General features: G+C 45.5%; 1 protein-coding gene across 1 annotated transcript in view; it reads right to left on the bottom strand.

Moving 5' to 3' along the window:
* LOC147462965 (uncharacterized) overlaps positions 1 to 12406 on the bottom strand; it is a 29667-nt gene extending 17261 nt beyond the window's left edge. Inside the window, exon 1 of the mRNA XM_086486487.1 lies at positions 11260 to 12406. Within this exon, the coding sequence (XP_086342613.1) occupies positions 11260 to 12330 (1071 nt within the window). The 5' untranslated portion in view covers positions 12331 to 12406. The remainder of the gene's footprint in view (positions 1 to 11259) is intronic.
* Positions 12407 to 17373: the final 4967 nt, after the last annotated feature.

Below are 17373 nucleotides of genomic sequence, written 5' to 3'. Positions count from 1 at the left end.
TCTACCTGGCTGATACAAGAACTCCAGAAGATCCAGCAAGAAGTGGTGTACCACATAGTAGCCAATGGTTGGCGCCACTACAACTCTGCCAACCAAAGAAAGTCGTGCAGACTCCAGAGCTCCAATGTAACAACTTCCTCCTGATAGACAGGAGGAGGGGAGCAATCTACTGCTCAGGAGACAAGTCCAAACCAACCTGACAGCCCAAGTACCGAACTGCAGTCCTTGGGGGAATCCACCTGAAACCCTCACCTGGCATCCAGTCGAGCACAGGAGCACTACCAACCGAGAAAGCCACTGTCTTTCTCTAGTTGATCAATGCACCAAATGCACAACAGAAGGTCTCAAGAGCCTGCTCACATCTGTGAAGGTTGGCCTCCTGGCCATCCAAGTACAAGGCTGAGTCGTCAGCAAACTCAGCGTCCAGTAGCTCATCTCCCCGAATAGGGAGTGCTAAGCCCCGTAAACCAACCTGCTGCAACACCAAAAACCTGCTCATCGCCTCAGCATAGAACAGAAAGAGGAAGGGGGCAAGAGGGCAGCCCTATCTGACCGAACGTGTGAGCATGAAACGATCACCTCTACCTCCTGACAAAAGTACCTAACTGTGCCCGTCTGTACAAAGCTGACACCCCTCTGATCCAAGCATCTGAGAAGCCCATCCTGCGTAGAGTGCCCTCTAGAAAGTCCCAGTCAGCTCTGTCGTAGACCTTCCCAAAATCGAGAAGAAGAATCACCAGATCCTCACCGTGGAGCCTCGCGAGGGCAGAAGCCTCCCAAAAAGTAAAGATGTTGTCAAGGATACTGCGCTCCTTGACAAAACCTATCTGAGTCCCATGTATAAGGCTCTCAAGAAGTGGCTAGATCCTCAAACTCAGAGCCTTGGCAAGAATTTTGTAGGCTGAGTTGAGGATGGTAATGGGGCGCCACTGTCGAATCTCATCCAAGGAGCCACCCTCCTTGGGAATGAGGTAGATCAAACCCTCACTCATGCTGTCAGGCATCTCTCCTGTGTGCAAGATGTACTGAAAAGCACTACAGAGATCTGGGCCAAGCAAGTCACAGTACTCCAAGAAGAAACTGGGAGTCAAGCCATCCTCACCTGGAAAGCTACCACGGGGGAGTGCACTAAGAGCCGTGTGCAACTCCTCAAGCTGAAGTGGCAGCTCAAGCCTCTGACACATCTCCTCAATCACAAGGCAAGGCATCTGTGCCCACACCTGCTCCCTGCATGCATCCTGACGCTCTGACTGAGGCTCTGCAGACAGTAACTCACGGTAAAAGTCAGTAGCAACTGCACGCATGTCCTCTGGCTCAGAGCAACTGACCCGTTGGGCCTCCTCAACTGACTGACCTTGGCATGCGTATGCCGAGGTCCCATTGCCTCGAAGAAAGCACCAGTCACTCTGTCACCCACCTGTGTCCACTGAGATGCATATTGATGGAAAGCAAACTCATGGCGCCGCTCCTCTGGGCTAACAAGCTCCTAGAGAGCCTGTTGTAGCTGCTCCTCCAACCAAGGACTGTCTGGATGTTGCTCCTGCATCCTCTGCAAGGAAGCAACGCCCCATCTGAGACGCTGCTCCTCCTCTCTCGCTGCAGCCAGGCAAGCCAAAAGACTCCTCGAGAAAGAAACGACTAATCTCAGCTAGTCCTGAGGCCACTTTGTCAGCAGGAGAATCCTGCATGTCCAAGATCTCTGTGCAAAGAGCCTCTACTCGCTCTCTGAGTGCAAAGTCCAACAAGACCCTCTCAGGAATTCGAAGCATCGTGCTCCCCCTCCTCTGTCTGTCTGCCACTGTGAGGATCACTGGTGCATGGTCCGAGAAGGAAGTCCTTGCCAGAATGCAAACTGTCCCACCCGTGTCATTGAGATGGTCACTAGTGTAGAAGCGATCTATCCAAGATAGATTCACTCCTCTCACTCTGCGGTTCGAACGAGAGAAGGTCAGGCTATCTGGGGGCCTCACAAAACTAGAGTGCTGCCACACATCCGCGACCCTCAGAGTCATACAAAACCTCTCCCAAGCTGCCAACTCAACTCCATGCACAGTAGCATGGCTACCACCAATCCTGTCAGAAGGGTCCTCCAACATATTGGAGTCACCCCCTATGCACCAATGTTCTGTCTGCGGCAGAGACTCGACAATCTGTGACCAGAACTCTGCTCGTGCACTCGCCACATTGGGCGCATATATGTTCAGGAAGCCCACAAGGCAACCCTGAACCTGCATAGTGATCCACTGAGCCCTACCTGGCACAACAATCCCTCTGCCCACAATGGCCTGCTGCAAAGAATCCGCAATAGTCATACATACCCCACCCTGGATGCCTCCAGGTCCAAAAGCAGCTGACCAAAAAGTATCATATCGTCCACGCAAGAGCTGACCACAACGTCTAATGCGGCTCTGACACAGGTGATGCTCCTGTAGCATAAGGAGATCAATCTCTCCTCCCACAAGGTAGCGTTGAAGCTCCTGACGCAGTCGGCCCCGTTGACGCTGAAACTGGGGCCCACCAAGTCCCTGCACGTTGCATGAGACGATCCTCATGGGGAGCAAGAGAGAACGGATGTTGCCGCAGCAGTTAAACGGCTATCTTCGAGGCTGGCTTGGATGGGGAGTAATCCGCATCCGAGCGTCCTCTAGATAGGCGTGACTATAACGAGTGCCTGGCCCAAAAGCCCAGGTAGAGCGAGCCGTACATAAAGCAGCCTCCTCTGTCCAGGAGTCCTCATGAATGTATACATAGCATGGCGAGCACTGAGTATCAGCAAAGAGGTGAACCACAATGTGTCTACATCCTGCTGCATCTGGAGGAGTCACCGCAAACTTGGCCAATGGCCAGAGAGTGGAAAGCTAGTCTGTAACTCCTAGGTCTCCCATGTGGTGAGAGAACTCTAGGACCTGTGTATGCACCCACTCCAACACTGAGTCGAGAGTCCACTCAGTCTGGTGACTGGTCCCTGCCGAAAAGGGAAAAAGAGAAGCCAACCGCTGAGTCTAAGGCCTCTATCCCCCTAGCTGCAAGGAACAGAACATGAACCCTGAAGCAGGTTGCCTCATGGTCTGCTAAGGAGTCGCCGAGAAAACTTGTAAAGTCGTAGTCAAAGAAGTCCCATCGGCGCCGAATGTCGAAGCTCGTCAGACCACGAGGAACTGTTGCAAAGGGAGACGTATGTACCTATAGAGGGGGTTGCAAGAAAGGTTGTCCCTCTCTCGTCAAGCGACTCGTGGCAAAGGCGCTGCCAAGAGATCTCCTAACAGCCGGAGATGGCCATGCCCCCTGGGTCGACTGTGGAACTAGAGCGGGAGGGGGGGGTGTAGGAGCAAGGGGAAGAGGGGCGGGGGGGAGCGGCAAAAGTAGAGGGGCGAGGGGAAGAGGCGGCGGGAGCAGGAGGCGAGGGAGAGGATGACGAGGAGGGGGGGAACTCTCGAGGGGGGGAGGGGCTGCCGAGGGTGAAGCTGAGCTGGGGACTGGAGCAGGGACCTCATCCTGCTCAAGAGGACCGAAGCAGTTCCCCGTGGGAACCCACTGCTGCTGGGCAGGCACTTGAGGACCACTCTGAGTGCCAGGCTGTCGCAGTGGCCCTTGCCGTCGTCGACCACGGACCTGCTGCCATCCCTCCGCTGGATCCCCAGGCTCGGAGGGTGGCTCTGCATGTGTGCGCTATGTCTCTGTCTGTGGCTACTGGCCAACCCTTGCAGGCTAGGGTTGAGTCTGTGGTGTAGGTCGAGGCCTCCTCCGTGGACAGGCTTTCGCAAGATGGCCCATCTATTGACAAATGAAGCACTGGTTCGGGAGGCCCAAATACTCCACGCTCTGTCTAAACCAACCCTCACTCACCCGAGGCAAAAGAATGACCTTCGGGAGAGTGTGAGTCTCCCTAACCAGAACGCGAACTGAGGGAATGCCGGCCGCCTTGGCAGCTATTGAGGCTGCCGTGCGAGGTGTCTCCAGGACAGTCCCAATCGCTAAGCCTATCCTGGACAAGAGTGGTAGGTACTCCCTCCGCAAACCAAGAAAGCATACGGAGATGGGGAAGTCTGCCTCCTCTAGCAGAACATCTGAAGCAGGGTCAAAACCATGTCTCCACCGTCGAAAGTGGGCTCGAGCTGCTCGGATGGTCAATGGACTCATGGCGATGACCTTGGACGCCATCTCGGGGGTCTCAAACTTGATCTGGTAGTAGCCCCATCCGAGGATCTGAATGTCCAAGATCTTGCCCACCTCTGCAAGAAGGCAGGCCTGGAGAAGGTCACGCAGCTCTCCTCTGCTGGGTCTGGTGCCGAGAATCTTGCAGATGACGGAAGTCGCCTGCAGACGATCCACCTCTGCGGCTAGGCTTGCTTGGTCTGTCGGACTAAGAGCAAGTCGAATGGTGGGCTCAGCGGGGTCGGGCGAGGGGACTTCATCAGAGTCCCTCTGTGGCGGAGCTTGAGCCTTCATCTGTTTGCTTTTGTGTCGGAGAAGAGACGGAAAGAAACATTTTGCAAAAGAGCCCCAACGAGCACTATCTGGAAACCAGCACTTGTCAGAGCCAATCACAAGAAAACTTCGACGCGAGAGAGGTAGAGAACGAAGATAACGGGCGGAGGGGGGGTTTGGAAATGGCAAAGGGTGGGGATAGCGGGCTGGCAACGGCCGCGAGGCGATGGCGGGCAACGAACAGGGGCGGCCGAACAAAGAGACCAACACATGGTCCTACTATTTTCTAATGTGCAAACGCAAATTGAAAAGAATCAAGAGAAGGATACTCTCTCAGTCTTGTCTTCTCCAAAGCACGACACACATGATTTGCATGATAATGATAAGCATAATGATTTGTATGATCAAGAAGTGATTATTCACGAGCATGATGGTTTGCATGATCAAGATGTGATTATTCACAAGCATGATGATTTGCAAGATAAAGATGTGATTGTTCACAAGGATGATGGTTTAGTTGATACTTTGTCTAGTGAAGCTAACCTCATTGCAGATTCGATCAATCACGACGAACCGTTCTTGGCTCTCGAGTCAAGGTCCAAAGAACCCCCACAGGAAGTATTCTGTGTTCGAATGATTAGTCAGCACGCATTGTTCGAGTGTTTCATTCGTGATGGTTTCCTGTATTTTAGTCATTGTCCTTATGTGATCCCTTTTCATAGGCATGCCATCTTGTACGATGTACATGATTCACTCATGAATGAGCACAGATGTATGCAGATTACTCATGAAAAGCTGAGATGTTTGCATTCAAGAAATTCACATTCCATGTCTCTTCCTTGGCATGACAGAGTATCCGAAAGAGCACAAGAAGGATTGAGCATCAAGCATCGGCATTTCCAGTGTGATTTGCCACAGTTGATAGATTTAGATCAGAAAGACAAGTTTTGAATCCATTGTTTGCATGTGTTTGATGAACGGTTTGGCACTCCATCTCTATGTTCATCTACATTGCATGCACAGTCTTTTAGGAAGACTAGAATTTTTCCAGTGACTTTAATGGAATGGGTATGTTCATGTTTTTGTGTTGGAAGTGGTTTCAGGAATTTTCATCCTCGGAGATTCTTGAAGGTAGACGCATAACTATAGACGAAGTTGAAGCCAAAGTTACCGGGGAACATCCCCTAGCCCCCGTTCCAACGTTCCAGGGGGCAGTTCCCTTCTCGAACGTCCCGGAACGTCTGGACGTTCCGGGTGGCCAATGCAAACCGGAACGGCCGTTCCGGAACATTCCGGAACGACCCCGGAACGGCCAACGGCTACAAACAAATTTGGTAGAAATTGAAAAATTGAAGTAAATGTTTGGGCTTCTTTTTGAAGTGTGCAAGGCCTCAAGGACTCATAAAATGCACCCCCCTCCCCCTTTCTCTCCACAAGCTAATCCTCAAGGCTCAAGCTCTCTCCCTCTCACACTCTCAAGATCTCTCCCTCTAAAGACTCACTCTCTCAAGGCTCAAGTCTTCAACCCTTCAAGCTCTCTTCCTCTCCCTCCCACTCTCTCAAATCTCTCCCCCTCTCTCTCTCTCTCTCTCTCATCATCTAGTCATAGCAAGGTTGAATAGTCTTCAAAACGAGTTTTTTGTGAGTATTAGAGTCAAAGAACTCTAATACTCCTTGTATTTAAACACAAGGAGCTAAAAAATGCACTATTTGGGTGTTTTTTATACCTCCCGTTCTGCGCCGTTCCCGTTCCGGACCCCTAGCCGTTCCCCCATTCCGCGGGGATCCCGTCGTCGTTCCCGTTCCGCGTTCCGGGTAGCTATGGAACGTGAAGCATTGAAGGAGCCACACATGACTGTCGCTTTCGGCGCGGCCCAAAGAAGCAAGCGTTGCAGACCTTTATGAAGTTCAAGTATCGCATGACCCATGCATCAGAGTGGGCCTGCGAAGAGTCCTTCCTAGGATTCCAGACGCTATTGGCGGTCTCCCTCGACGCCATACAGTTCGCTACCAGTACCTCACTTTGAAAAGGAGGGGATGTCACGAGCACATCTAAACCTATATGTACGTGGACAAGCTACTTCATGACAAGGGTTCAGTCCAGTTCAGTTAGCTTAGGAAGTGTTCTGGCACTTTTGTGAGTGTTCGCAAACCGTGCATGTCCAGGCACTTAGAGTAGATGCATATCTGTCACAAGGCGGGCAACACGTGCCAATAGAAAAGAACAGACTGAACAGACTTTTAGCACTTCAATAACAACTATTAAATAACAACTGAACTGAGAGAGAGAGAGAGAGAGAGAGAGAGAGACGACATGCGACACGAAGTGGCAAAATTCCACCCCAAAGAGTATTTGGCCCAAACCTTGGCGCCCCTTTCAGTATTTCTTTATATTACTGCTGATTCGCAAAGTACAACAGCCGAGGAGCACCTCCTGTGCAATTTGTGCGTTGAAGAGTGCCAGAGAGGGCCCCCAAGGCTCATATTTAAAGGCCCAAAGCATAAAAGCATCAAATATGAAAAGCTGACCCCAAAAAATCACTTTCCTAAAATTTCGGGATTTTCCTAAAAATCCGCCGCGAATTCCGGAACGTCCGTACAGGTGCCACATCATCATATTTTGATGTGCAAAGTCTTTTGAGTGTGTTCTGCTTTATTTTTAATGTCTTTATGTCACTTGGGCCCCATGGACGGGGTCCCGTAAGTTCGTGGGAACTCTTCTTTAAAAATAGGCCACTCGTCAAGACTTTGTAAGTCTGTAAAACTACTTCTTCTTCTTCTGATGCTTTTTCGTAGGGTTTTGGCTTCTCGGCCGGAATCTGCAGGTTGGCTCCATTCTTCAATGGCTTTGACACGTCAGCAATTTGTTACATCTCCCCTTCTTGAAAGGAAGTAATCGTCCGCGATTACAGCATATCTACAAAACAACTCAAGTTAGCTGAAAAATTTCCGAGGGACATTCCGAGGGACAATCTGTTTGCTCTTTTTATTAAGGAGTTAGCTTCTCCTTTCTGCTCTTTTGATCAAGGAGTTAGCTTCTTCTTTCGGCTGTTTTGATCAAGGAGTTAGCTTCTCCTTTCGTCCAGATCGGAACTCTTGATATTCCGGCGTAGTAAAATTAGCCATCACACCCAGACCGTATTGATCTTCCACGGGTGTCTTGATGCACTAAAACTACATACCCAGACAATCTCATACAATTAGGAATATTCAGTAATTGGCACATCACAATGCAACACAAATGCTTACATATGCATGTTACAAGACACAACAAACAGCGCCGCTAAGCACTCCCCCGAGACAAACGGTCTGCGGTATGAAGCTACTCAACGACTACCTCGTCACTCCCCCCACAAATAACCTAAAAAGGTCCGAGCCATGAGCTCAGAGGACTGTACAACCAAACGCTCCCCAGACCGCAGTCTGCGTCGCTTGGAGGTTCAAGCATACAACCAAACGCTCCCCAAGCATCGGCCTGCGTCGTTCGGAGGTTTTCTAGCATACAACAGAACGCTCCCTAGGCATCGGCCTACGTCGTTTCGAGGTTTTCAAACATACAGCGAAACGCTCCCCAAGCATCGGCCTGCGTCGTTTGGAGGTTCAAACAATACCAAAACAGTATTTCTCACTTCTCCACCCGGGAGTAAAATCACCAATCATTGAAACCAATATCAAACCAGAGTCAGACAATTCAAATCGGCACCAAGACAGGCTCAAAACAGATACCATCCATTTCAAACAAATTCCAAACAGGATCACCAAACAAGTTCTCAAACAGAACTCAAACAAAATTCAAACTTAGAAAGTAATCTCAACATCAGTCGAGCTCGAAAAGTCGACTAACTTTCCATCCTGAAACCTGCACCAAAAAATTAGGGTTAGGTTCATTCCATAGGGTCGTAGCCGAGCACAACATGGTCCATCAGCTCTTGGACAAACAGTGTTTCTTTGGCGGCGATGGTAGTCCCAAGATAGCAATCGCACTGGACCTCCAAGGTCATCTGATCGTAAAGAGACATCTACTGGGAGATGTTGTGAAATTTCAAGATATAATCTGCTAGGGTTTCCATGGCAAGAATTTCAAGATACCCCACTCTACCAGAAGTTGCACTCCGAAGGAAGATGTCAGAAACCATATAACTTCGGACAAAAATTTTCTTGAAAGCTTGCCAAGTACTTGGAGTATGCTGCTTGGTAGCTATCAACATCTGCATGGCCCTGCCTCTAAGAAAAACATTCACTCGAAACAAATCTTGGATCCTTCTTTTGCAAGTGATCTTAATGGCTTATGCCCTGTAAGACATGAGCGGTTTACTTTGTCTGCTCTTTCGCAGGACCGGTATGCTTTCAGAAAAGCACACGACTGATGCTCTAATACCACTGTCACAAGGCGGACACCACGTGCCAATAGAAAAGAACAGACTAAACAGACCTTTAGCACTTCAATAACAACTGAACTAAGAGAGAGAGAGAGAGACGACACGCGACACGGAGTGGCGGAATTCCATCCCAGAGAGTATTTGGCCCAAACCTTGGCACCCCTTTCGGTATTTCTTTATATTACTGCTGACTCGCAAAGTACAACAGCCGGGGAGCACCTCCTGTGCAATCTGCGCACTGAAGAGTGCCAGAGAGGGTCCCCCAAGGCTCATATTTAAAGGCCCAAAGCATAAAAGCATCAAATATGAAAAGCTGACCCCAAAAAATCACTTTCCTAAAATTTTGGGATTTCCCTAAAAATCCGCCGCGAATTCCGGAGCGTCCGTACAAGTGCCATGTAATCATATTTTGATGTGCAAAGTCTTTTGAGTGTGTTCTGCTTTTTTTAATGCCTTTATGTCACTTGGGCCCCATCGGACGGGGTCCCGTAAGTTGGTGGGAACTCTTGCCACTCGTCAAGACTTTGTAAGTCTGTAAAACTTCTTCTTCTTCTGCTGCTGCTTCTTCGTAGGGTTTTGGCTTCTCGACCGGAATCTGCAAGTTGGCTCCAGTCTTCAGTGGCTTTGACACGTCAGCAATTTGTTACAATATCCTTTGGTTGCACACAGCATGATCATCAGATTACCATCAGAACCCATCAAGAGCATTTTTACAGTGCATAGACCTATTTTCCCTATTTTAGCCATTTTTCACTTATTATTAATAAGTGACTTTGTTGGGAAACTGGGTAAGGCAAATTGACTCATGCAGTATATAAGAAAACATACCGCTAGCACTTTCTGGCAGAAGAGGCTGCAGGGACCCGACGTCCAACAGTGCACCTTCTCAGCAAGACCCCCCAACAGACACCAAATCTGCCCTAGCGTTTTGGATCAGCCTCAAGCTCTAGCGTTTTACAGATTTCAGCGTTACGACATCGCGACATGGCCTTGCGGTAGCAGATCTTCACCGCATCGGTTTCCCCGCAACAGATCAACCCTAGCGTTAGTAGAAACAACAGATCAAGCCTAGCGATTTTGCATTTGCAGACCTGCACCAGCGTTTTGCTGATTCCCCGCGACAAAAGTACCATTAGCATCAGCGTTTTCAGTTTTCAGCATTTAGACACAGCAGAACAAGCCCCCGAAGCTCGCAGATCTCACCTTCCCGCAACAGATCCTCACCGCACGGTTAGATCAGCCAGCGTTTGCAGATTCAGCCCGGAAAACGCAGATTTCAGCATCTGCGTTTTCAGCGCGTCCTCGTTGCATCGTCGTCATCGCCGTTGTCATCGACATAGAGTCAGAATTCAGCAAATACAAGATTTGCAGATTTCAACCCTTAGCGTTTTCAGATTTCAGCCTATCTCGTCGTCGACGTCGTCGACATCGTCGACGAGGAGTCCATTGCATTGTAGAGATTTGTGCAATCAATAGTAGACCGCTCTCGCCATAGAGAGTGGGGCCTTCGGAGGAGGGTTTGACAACATTTTGGTGTCGTATTCTTCTCTCTCTCTCTCAATCTCAGCACCTTCATTCACAATGTTTACCACTTTGTTTGTGATCATTTGCACTCTCTCACTAAAGGAACGGAAGGCTCTCCCTGCCGTAAGTAAAAGGAAACCTTGAGCACAGTTCAGAGCACTCATCTTGAGCAAAGTTCAACATTCACTTCCGCTACACCTTACAATAGGCCACACATAATGGAAATGTTTCTATACAGAGGGAAAAAAATGAAAAAACCACCCTGTGCTCTAATACCCAACCCAACAAGACTAAACCAGCCTTGCACAATTTGGCGCCATGCAAAATTGACACCTGTCGAAATTTTCAGAGCAATAAAGCTACTCACAAAGTTGTGGCAGTAGCGGAGATGGACACAAATTAGTATAGATCAAAACTCTGATGACACAAAGCTCTATGAGTTTGTCCAAGTGTAATTGCTGACATACAAACACCTATGCCATCTCATCACAACTGGGGGATATGCAGCGGTTTCCACTAACTGCACTGTCGAACAAGTGCAAGCATGCTTTAATACCAACAGTTGGGTTTAGGTTTGCTGGGACAGACATACATAGCATGCAAAATGCAGGGTATGTTACTGTGTCAATGTTCAATGATAGGATAACCCTAGACTCCTAGAGTGATGGCTGTAAATACAAAGCAGGGGAGAAATGTGTTCACACCTATCACTACTATACCATGGTGGCAAAGTGCTGCCAAAGTGGGAGAGAAGGAATCTCACCAGCTGCTAACAACAACATTCTTGCACAGGAAACCTGCTAACAGCAACTTATAGCAAAAAACTTAAAAGTAATCAAGACATGACAACAAACTTAACGAGAGAGATCTTTTAAGTGGTGAAACGGTAAAAAATGCAATGGGGGGGGGAAGGGAGAATGAAATTTACATGTAAGCAAGGTAAGCAAGCCCGTTCACCTCTGATCCCACCACACTGATGTCCACACTCGAACTTTCTTGTGCATGCATGCTGTAACTGCTTTTTACAGTCCTTGGAATCGCAAATGTTTGAAACAAGTTCCAAGACACTTAAAAGCTCTCTTTTCTCAACACACCAAGAGGAATCGACACCCTCCTTATCCAAGCAGCTTTGTAACTGTCTGACTGTTGGTGAGCTGGCATGCACTTTGGATGCATCATCCCTTTGAATTGGTGTATCGCAGTATAAGCATCTCTTTGCATTCTCAAACTCCTTAAACTCCTCACAGGTATGGCCAAGGTGATACGGTACACTCATGCAAAGACCGCAGAAGCCTTGTTTGCATACAGAACACCGGTAATAATTCTTGTATTTATCAAAAAGAGCAACACGAGACAATGGCTTGCCGCTGTCATCGAACTCTGTGAAAGGGGCAGTTCTATCAAATTCTGGGACTCCAGAAGGTGCAACACCTGGAGGGATGTCCCCTGCAACCTTTTCAATCAGCATATTACAGCTGGGACAATGAATGTAGTCTGCAGCTTCAAAGAATACCTGGCTAGCTCTCTCCTCCAGAACTTTGCAGGCATCTGGAGCGAGTGATTGCATTGAAGAAGATGATATGGCTGCCTCACAAGCACAACATGGGCATGGAATAGAGAGTAGCATCCCCTCAGGCCCCAAACTTTGTAATTCACGGCACTGTTGAGAGAGCACGAGCTCAATGTGCTGTTTGAGGCATTGTATACAGCAGAGGCAACTACAATTAAGGTCGGGTCCGAGCGTGTGCAAGGGAAGGTATTGGGTACAGACATTGCAAATGAAGGATGCGTCTACTTCGCTGGGGAAAGGGCCCAGACAACCCGGTTGTGAGAGAGTGCTTTGCTGAGCAAGACGGTGTTGGGGGAGGGGGTCTGCAACTATGAATTCTGTAGCCCAATCGCCATCTTCATCTTCGATCTCGCCGACGACGTGATTGAGGTCGCGATGCACGGCTTGCGGAAGGTGCTCTAAAACGTAGTCTTTGAAACCTCTTCCCATGGAAGGACACAGAAGGCAACCCGAGTCGTATGCTGCCTCTCCGAGAAGATGATTTCTATGTTGAAAGTTTTAAAACTTTGAGACCGACTCTGATGAGACTGATGAGTTGAGCTTACGTGTTGGGTTCAACCATCGTGGCATTTTAAAACAAGACGTCCAATGGACGAGGGCACTGCCGGAGAGAGAATCATTAATGCCCTTGTAGCTGTTGGAAGGAAAAATCGTGGAGCCAATAGCCCTGACCATAGCCGCAGGAGGAATGCAGCTAACAGAAACTGATAGCAACAGTTGCAACATAATAAAAAAGCTGAGGGTAACCTAATAAAAGAGTTGCACCGATGGAAAAGAGAAAAAATTACAGTAGCCTTGCGGATGTCCAATTCAACCCTACAGTTCCACAAAGGATTGTTGCGCCTCCAAAACAGCAAGAAGCAACAGTCGTTGTAGCAATATGCTCCATGCTTAAAGCCCTAAGAACTACCTGAATTGCTTTGATGAGATGAAACATGGCCTGAGCCACAAGGAGTTTCTGTAGCTGAAGCTTCTTCTCCAAAACCTTCTTATGGATAAAAATATCGTCATCATTCGAGCGAACCCTAAAATCGTGCGCAAGACTGAGGAGCACAACGCGATAAGTCACCGCAACTAGTAGAGCTGGCGAGCACCACGAAAAGGGGTGGATTATACTTCACACGCCCAAATTCTACCCTGTTGACCCCAAAATTAGTTAATTGCTTGCATGCAAGCCACACAAAAAAGAACACCCTCATACGCCAGTTTTTCATTGGCCAAAGCCCCTATGGCCATGCTAGCAAAATTACTCCCTATAACAGCCTGCCTTAACGGCAGTGCCAACAAAAGGATAAAAAGAAGTAATACAACGCTCTTGAATGAAGGAACTAAACACAACTAGATGTACACAGGAATGCTATGGGGTGGGGGATAACACAATGTACCATTTTAAATGCATTAATATTGTGGCAAAGGAGCAAAAATATGTTAAAATCTACACAATGATGGACAATCAGACGATGACAGCAATCAGAGAGCCCTTGAGGATGTGTGCATCTTGTATCTGGAAAAGCAACCAAGTTAATTATATCGTTTAGCTCTGTCAAAACGCTTTGCACGTCTAACCAAGTTAATTATATCGTTTAGCTCTGTCAAAACGCTTTGCACGTCTATCTGATCAAGATAACCAAGAGCTTCTTTGTTTATGTATGTTGTGCATAGATGCTAAAATAATTATAATTTATCCTAGAAGTTAAGATAATATGATGGACAATTAGACGATGGTAGCAACACTAAACACCATAATAGATAAAATGGGAAAATCTCACAACTTTGGGACTAATTTTAATGCCTATGCAGTCCTATTTCCCATTTGATTTGGAAAAATTTTATGTAATTTGGAAATGTTATAAATAAGGTTTTTTAATAAGTCTTTGTGTTACATTAGACAAAGAGATAGATTCTCAAGAAAATGGTGGTGTTGAGAACCACATTTTTTTCCTCTAAAAGTTTGTTTTTATGTTGGTGTTAATAAACACCTCATAAAATCATACATATGCACGAAATTAAAAAGGCACCAAGATATGAACATGAAATGCTATTCATTTTCTCATATTAAGCTAGTTTGTGCCTTCTCCACAACATTGGATGGGATCTTAATTGCTTCTGCAAGTCTTCCACGCCTTAGAGTCCATGACCACACAACTGCCTCAACATACTCCCAACGCTTTTTTTTCAACAATCCTTATATTGTTCCTAAATTGTGGAATTTCTTTTTCAATATTTTGATGCACAATATTGAATGAAAAATTTGTTGTAGTTAAGAGATGAGTTGTCTACATCAACATCTGACTCTACAACTCTTAAGCCATATTGGATATTCTGGATCTTCGGGTCTCACAAGAACAAAATTCCCTTTCCTTACATCACTTTGAGTCCCAAAAGCTTCATTCCGCCTTGCACTTTGAGGACCAACAAAGTGATCATTCAATTCTTCATATCCATGAAACTCGTCTCTATCTTCCTCTATTTGTTGCATTCGATTACTTCCTACAATCTTTGGCCAGAATGTGTATATTCACCAGTGTGTTTGTTGGTTGGTTGTTCAAGCTCACTAATTACGTTTTGCCAATAAATAATAACTGACTCCATGTATTTGGTAGAGTCATGGACCTTTTCCTTTAATAGAGAACATATTTTTAGAATTCAATATGTCTTAATTTTCTTGAATAGCTAGCAAAACGTAGTCTGTTATAGGTACCACATCTGGACAACCTATTGGAAATTTTGGTTTCCTTTATCATCTTTTTTCCACAACTCAATTCCTGACTCCCTTGGCATCCAATCAGGTGATTTGGGGTGAATTTTATATTGAATTATTGGGATTTCACCTTGCATGTAGAAAAAAAATTTGAAGTGGCTTAGAGTGTCCAACTAGACCATCTTGTCTATAACACATGTATTCTTTAACAAATGATTTGAAGTCAGGAACATGTGTCATTAAATATGGTGCTGGAGTTGAGCTTTCACATTTTTGAAAATGTTCCATCAAATGTGGAAAAGTGAATGTCATTTCTATTCGCAATTGACCATACATTCCATGACCATGTTCATGCATTATCATACATGTTAATGATACTTGTAATTGATATGTGAACGCATATTCTTTTGAGTTCACATGCAATCTAGGTATTGCAAACTTTTTTTGATCCATTTTATCATGTATAATACATGAATACTTATCTTTCTGTAATTGTGTGAACTTATGCCATGTGTAGTACACATTTCTACAACTTTGTTATTGCATCATGTGAAGTCTATGTTCATCCTTCAAACGTGAAATCATTTCATCATGCTTTGTTCACTCTAGTTGAGACTTTAGCTGACTACATACAATACATTGGGAGAACTCACTTGTTTTTAACTTGGTCACATTAGCAAACTTTGTATTCCAAATCCTATTGAATGTAGTGCTAGACATTGGCTTGGGACTCATACTCTCAAGTGTTTTATTGACATCATGTAAAATTTCTATTTGTTTGTGCGTGCTCAATATTGCAAGTAAGGTTTCCCTAGTTCCATCTTCCATAGTTCTACTTTTATATGGCATTTTCTTTGAGACTCATACTCTCAAATGTTTTACTAACATCATGTAAAATGTCTATTTGTTTGTGCGTGCTCGATATTGCAAGTAAAGTTTCCCTAGTTCCATCTTCCATAATTCTACTTTTATATGGCATTTTCTTTGAGTTTTCCTTTACAAAAGAGTGCATCAATGCCCTACCCATTTTTGTATGATCTCTTCCTTTTCTTATGACATCATCATTACCATGCCTTGAGCATCAAACCCCATTTTCAAATTGTTCACGATAATGATTAAATGAAGTTTTTGGAATTCCATGAAGTTCATACCAAGCTCTATTGCAAACCTCATTTCCATTAAAAGAAAATACATAGCAAGTATTTGCAGTTGTTGTGTTCTCACGTCAAGCAGTCAACATTGTATGATACACAATTGGATCTATTTTGCAAACTCTATCCCGAAAATTCATTGCACATAGCCATGACCTTATCTCAGTTAGCATACTGACAACACCTTCTGGAACAACAATCTATGGTTGAAACAAGCTGGGTGTATGGTAGAGATGCTTGATTGGATTTCTTGGAAGGTTTCATAGACTTTTTTGGCTTCTTATTTCTAAAGAAATACTTTCATTTTTTTTGAAATAGGCTCTACCAAACAAATTGATTCAATGCATATCTTGGAACGTATCTGTAGCATGTAAATCCTCATACCGTAACAACGCTTTTCCATCCATAGTTGTCACTCTCTTGATAAGCCCCCGATAAGCCAACAACCAAGATTGATGCTGCATACACCAGATTTTACAAAAATACTTGCATCACCAACATAGGATGTTTCAATACCAATATCGATGTTATCTTTACCTAGCTCGCCAAAGTTTATAGAATCAAACGGACACACATACATAACAACCCCTTCGACTACTACATGTGTTTTTCTTTTATTCCATAGTTGAACCCCATTATCCTTCCAAACCTCCTTGTAGCTCATTCCATCATATTGTTCCTCCAATTCTCTCATTGCTTTGTCAGCCACACAAGCATAGAAACTCCTTCATATTGAATCTCATTCATATGTTGTAGCAACCCAATACTCCATTTCACAATATTGTACAAAGCATCTCCTATTGTCAATACATCCATTGTTGAAAATTGAATGATTGCTTTCTTTTCAAAACACAAATCAATTGACACCGATACATTTCCTTCCACAATAAACGTGCTAGAACAATATGCACTTGGGTTTCTATTTCACATACTCTCCCAATTGCAATCTTTTGTGTAGCTACAAACATGTATAGTTAATCATCATGATTAAACCCATATCTGTAAGAAGGTTTCAACAAATATTTGTTAAACAAACCACCACAAAGTATTTGGACAATTAAATGGAAAGTGTGTCAGTACGGAGCTTGTACATTGATCATCTTATGGCCATAGGGTGCTTTTTTGTCTATGTCATTGGATAAGAAACATAGATGATTCATGGAGATTAAATGTGCATCCTATGGCCCTAGGGCCAAAGGGTTCTACATGTAGGTGTGAGAAGTGCCCTAGATATCCCAGAGGGTGAGAAAAAAAGATACCCTATGGCCTAAGGTTCATAGGGTGCTCTATGTCGGTGCATGAAAGAAAACCTTAAAAGCAAACAAGCATCACAAAGGGAAACCTTATGGCCTTAGGGCATAAGTTGATTTTTGTAGGTGTTTCATGAAGAGTACATATAGATTCCTCAAGGTCACCTCACGATGAGTATATGTAAGTATTTTGTGATGACCATATATACGGCCTATGGCCTTAGGGAATTAGGGTGCTATATGTAGGTGTTTCACGATGAATCTATACATCCTATGGACTTAGGGCCATGGGGTGTTATATGTAGGTGTTTCGCGATGAGTCTGTATACATCCTATGGACTTAGGGCCATAGGGTGCTATATGTAGGTGT

The sequence above is a fragment of the Adiantum capillus-veneris genome, chromosome 2 (assembly GCF_014529385.1).
Source record: "Adiantum capillus-veneris isolate H3 chromosome 2, ASM1452938v2, whole genome shotgun sequence".
Lineage (NCBI taxonomy): Eukaryota > Viridiplantae > Streptophyta > Polypodiopsida > Polypodiales > Pteridaceae > Adiantum > Adiantum capillus-veneris.
The sequence above is the reverse complement of the archived record's forward strand: the minus strand, read 5'-3'. Positions and strand labels throughout refer to the sequence as shown.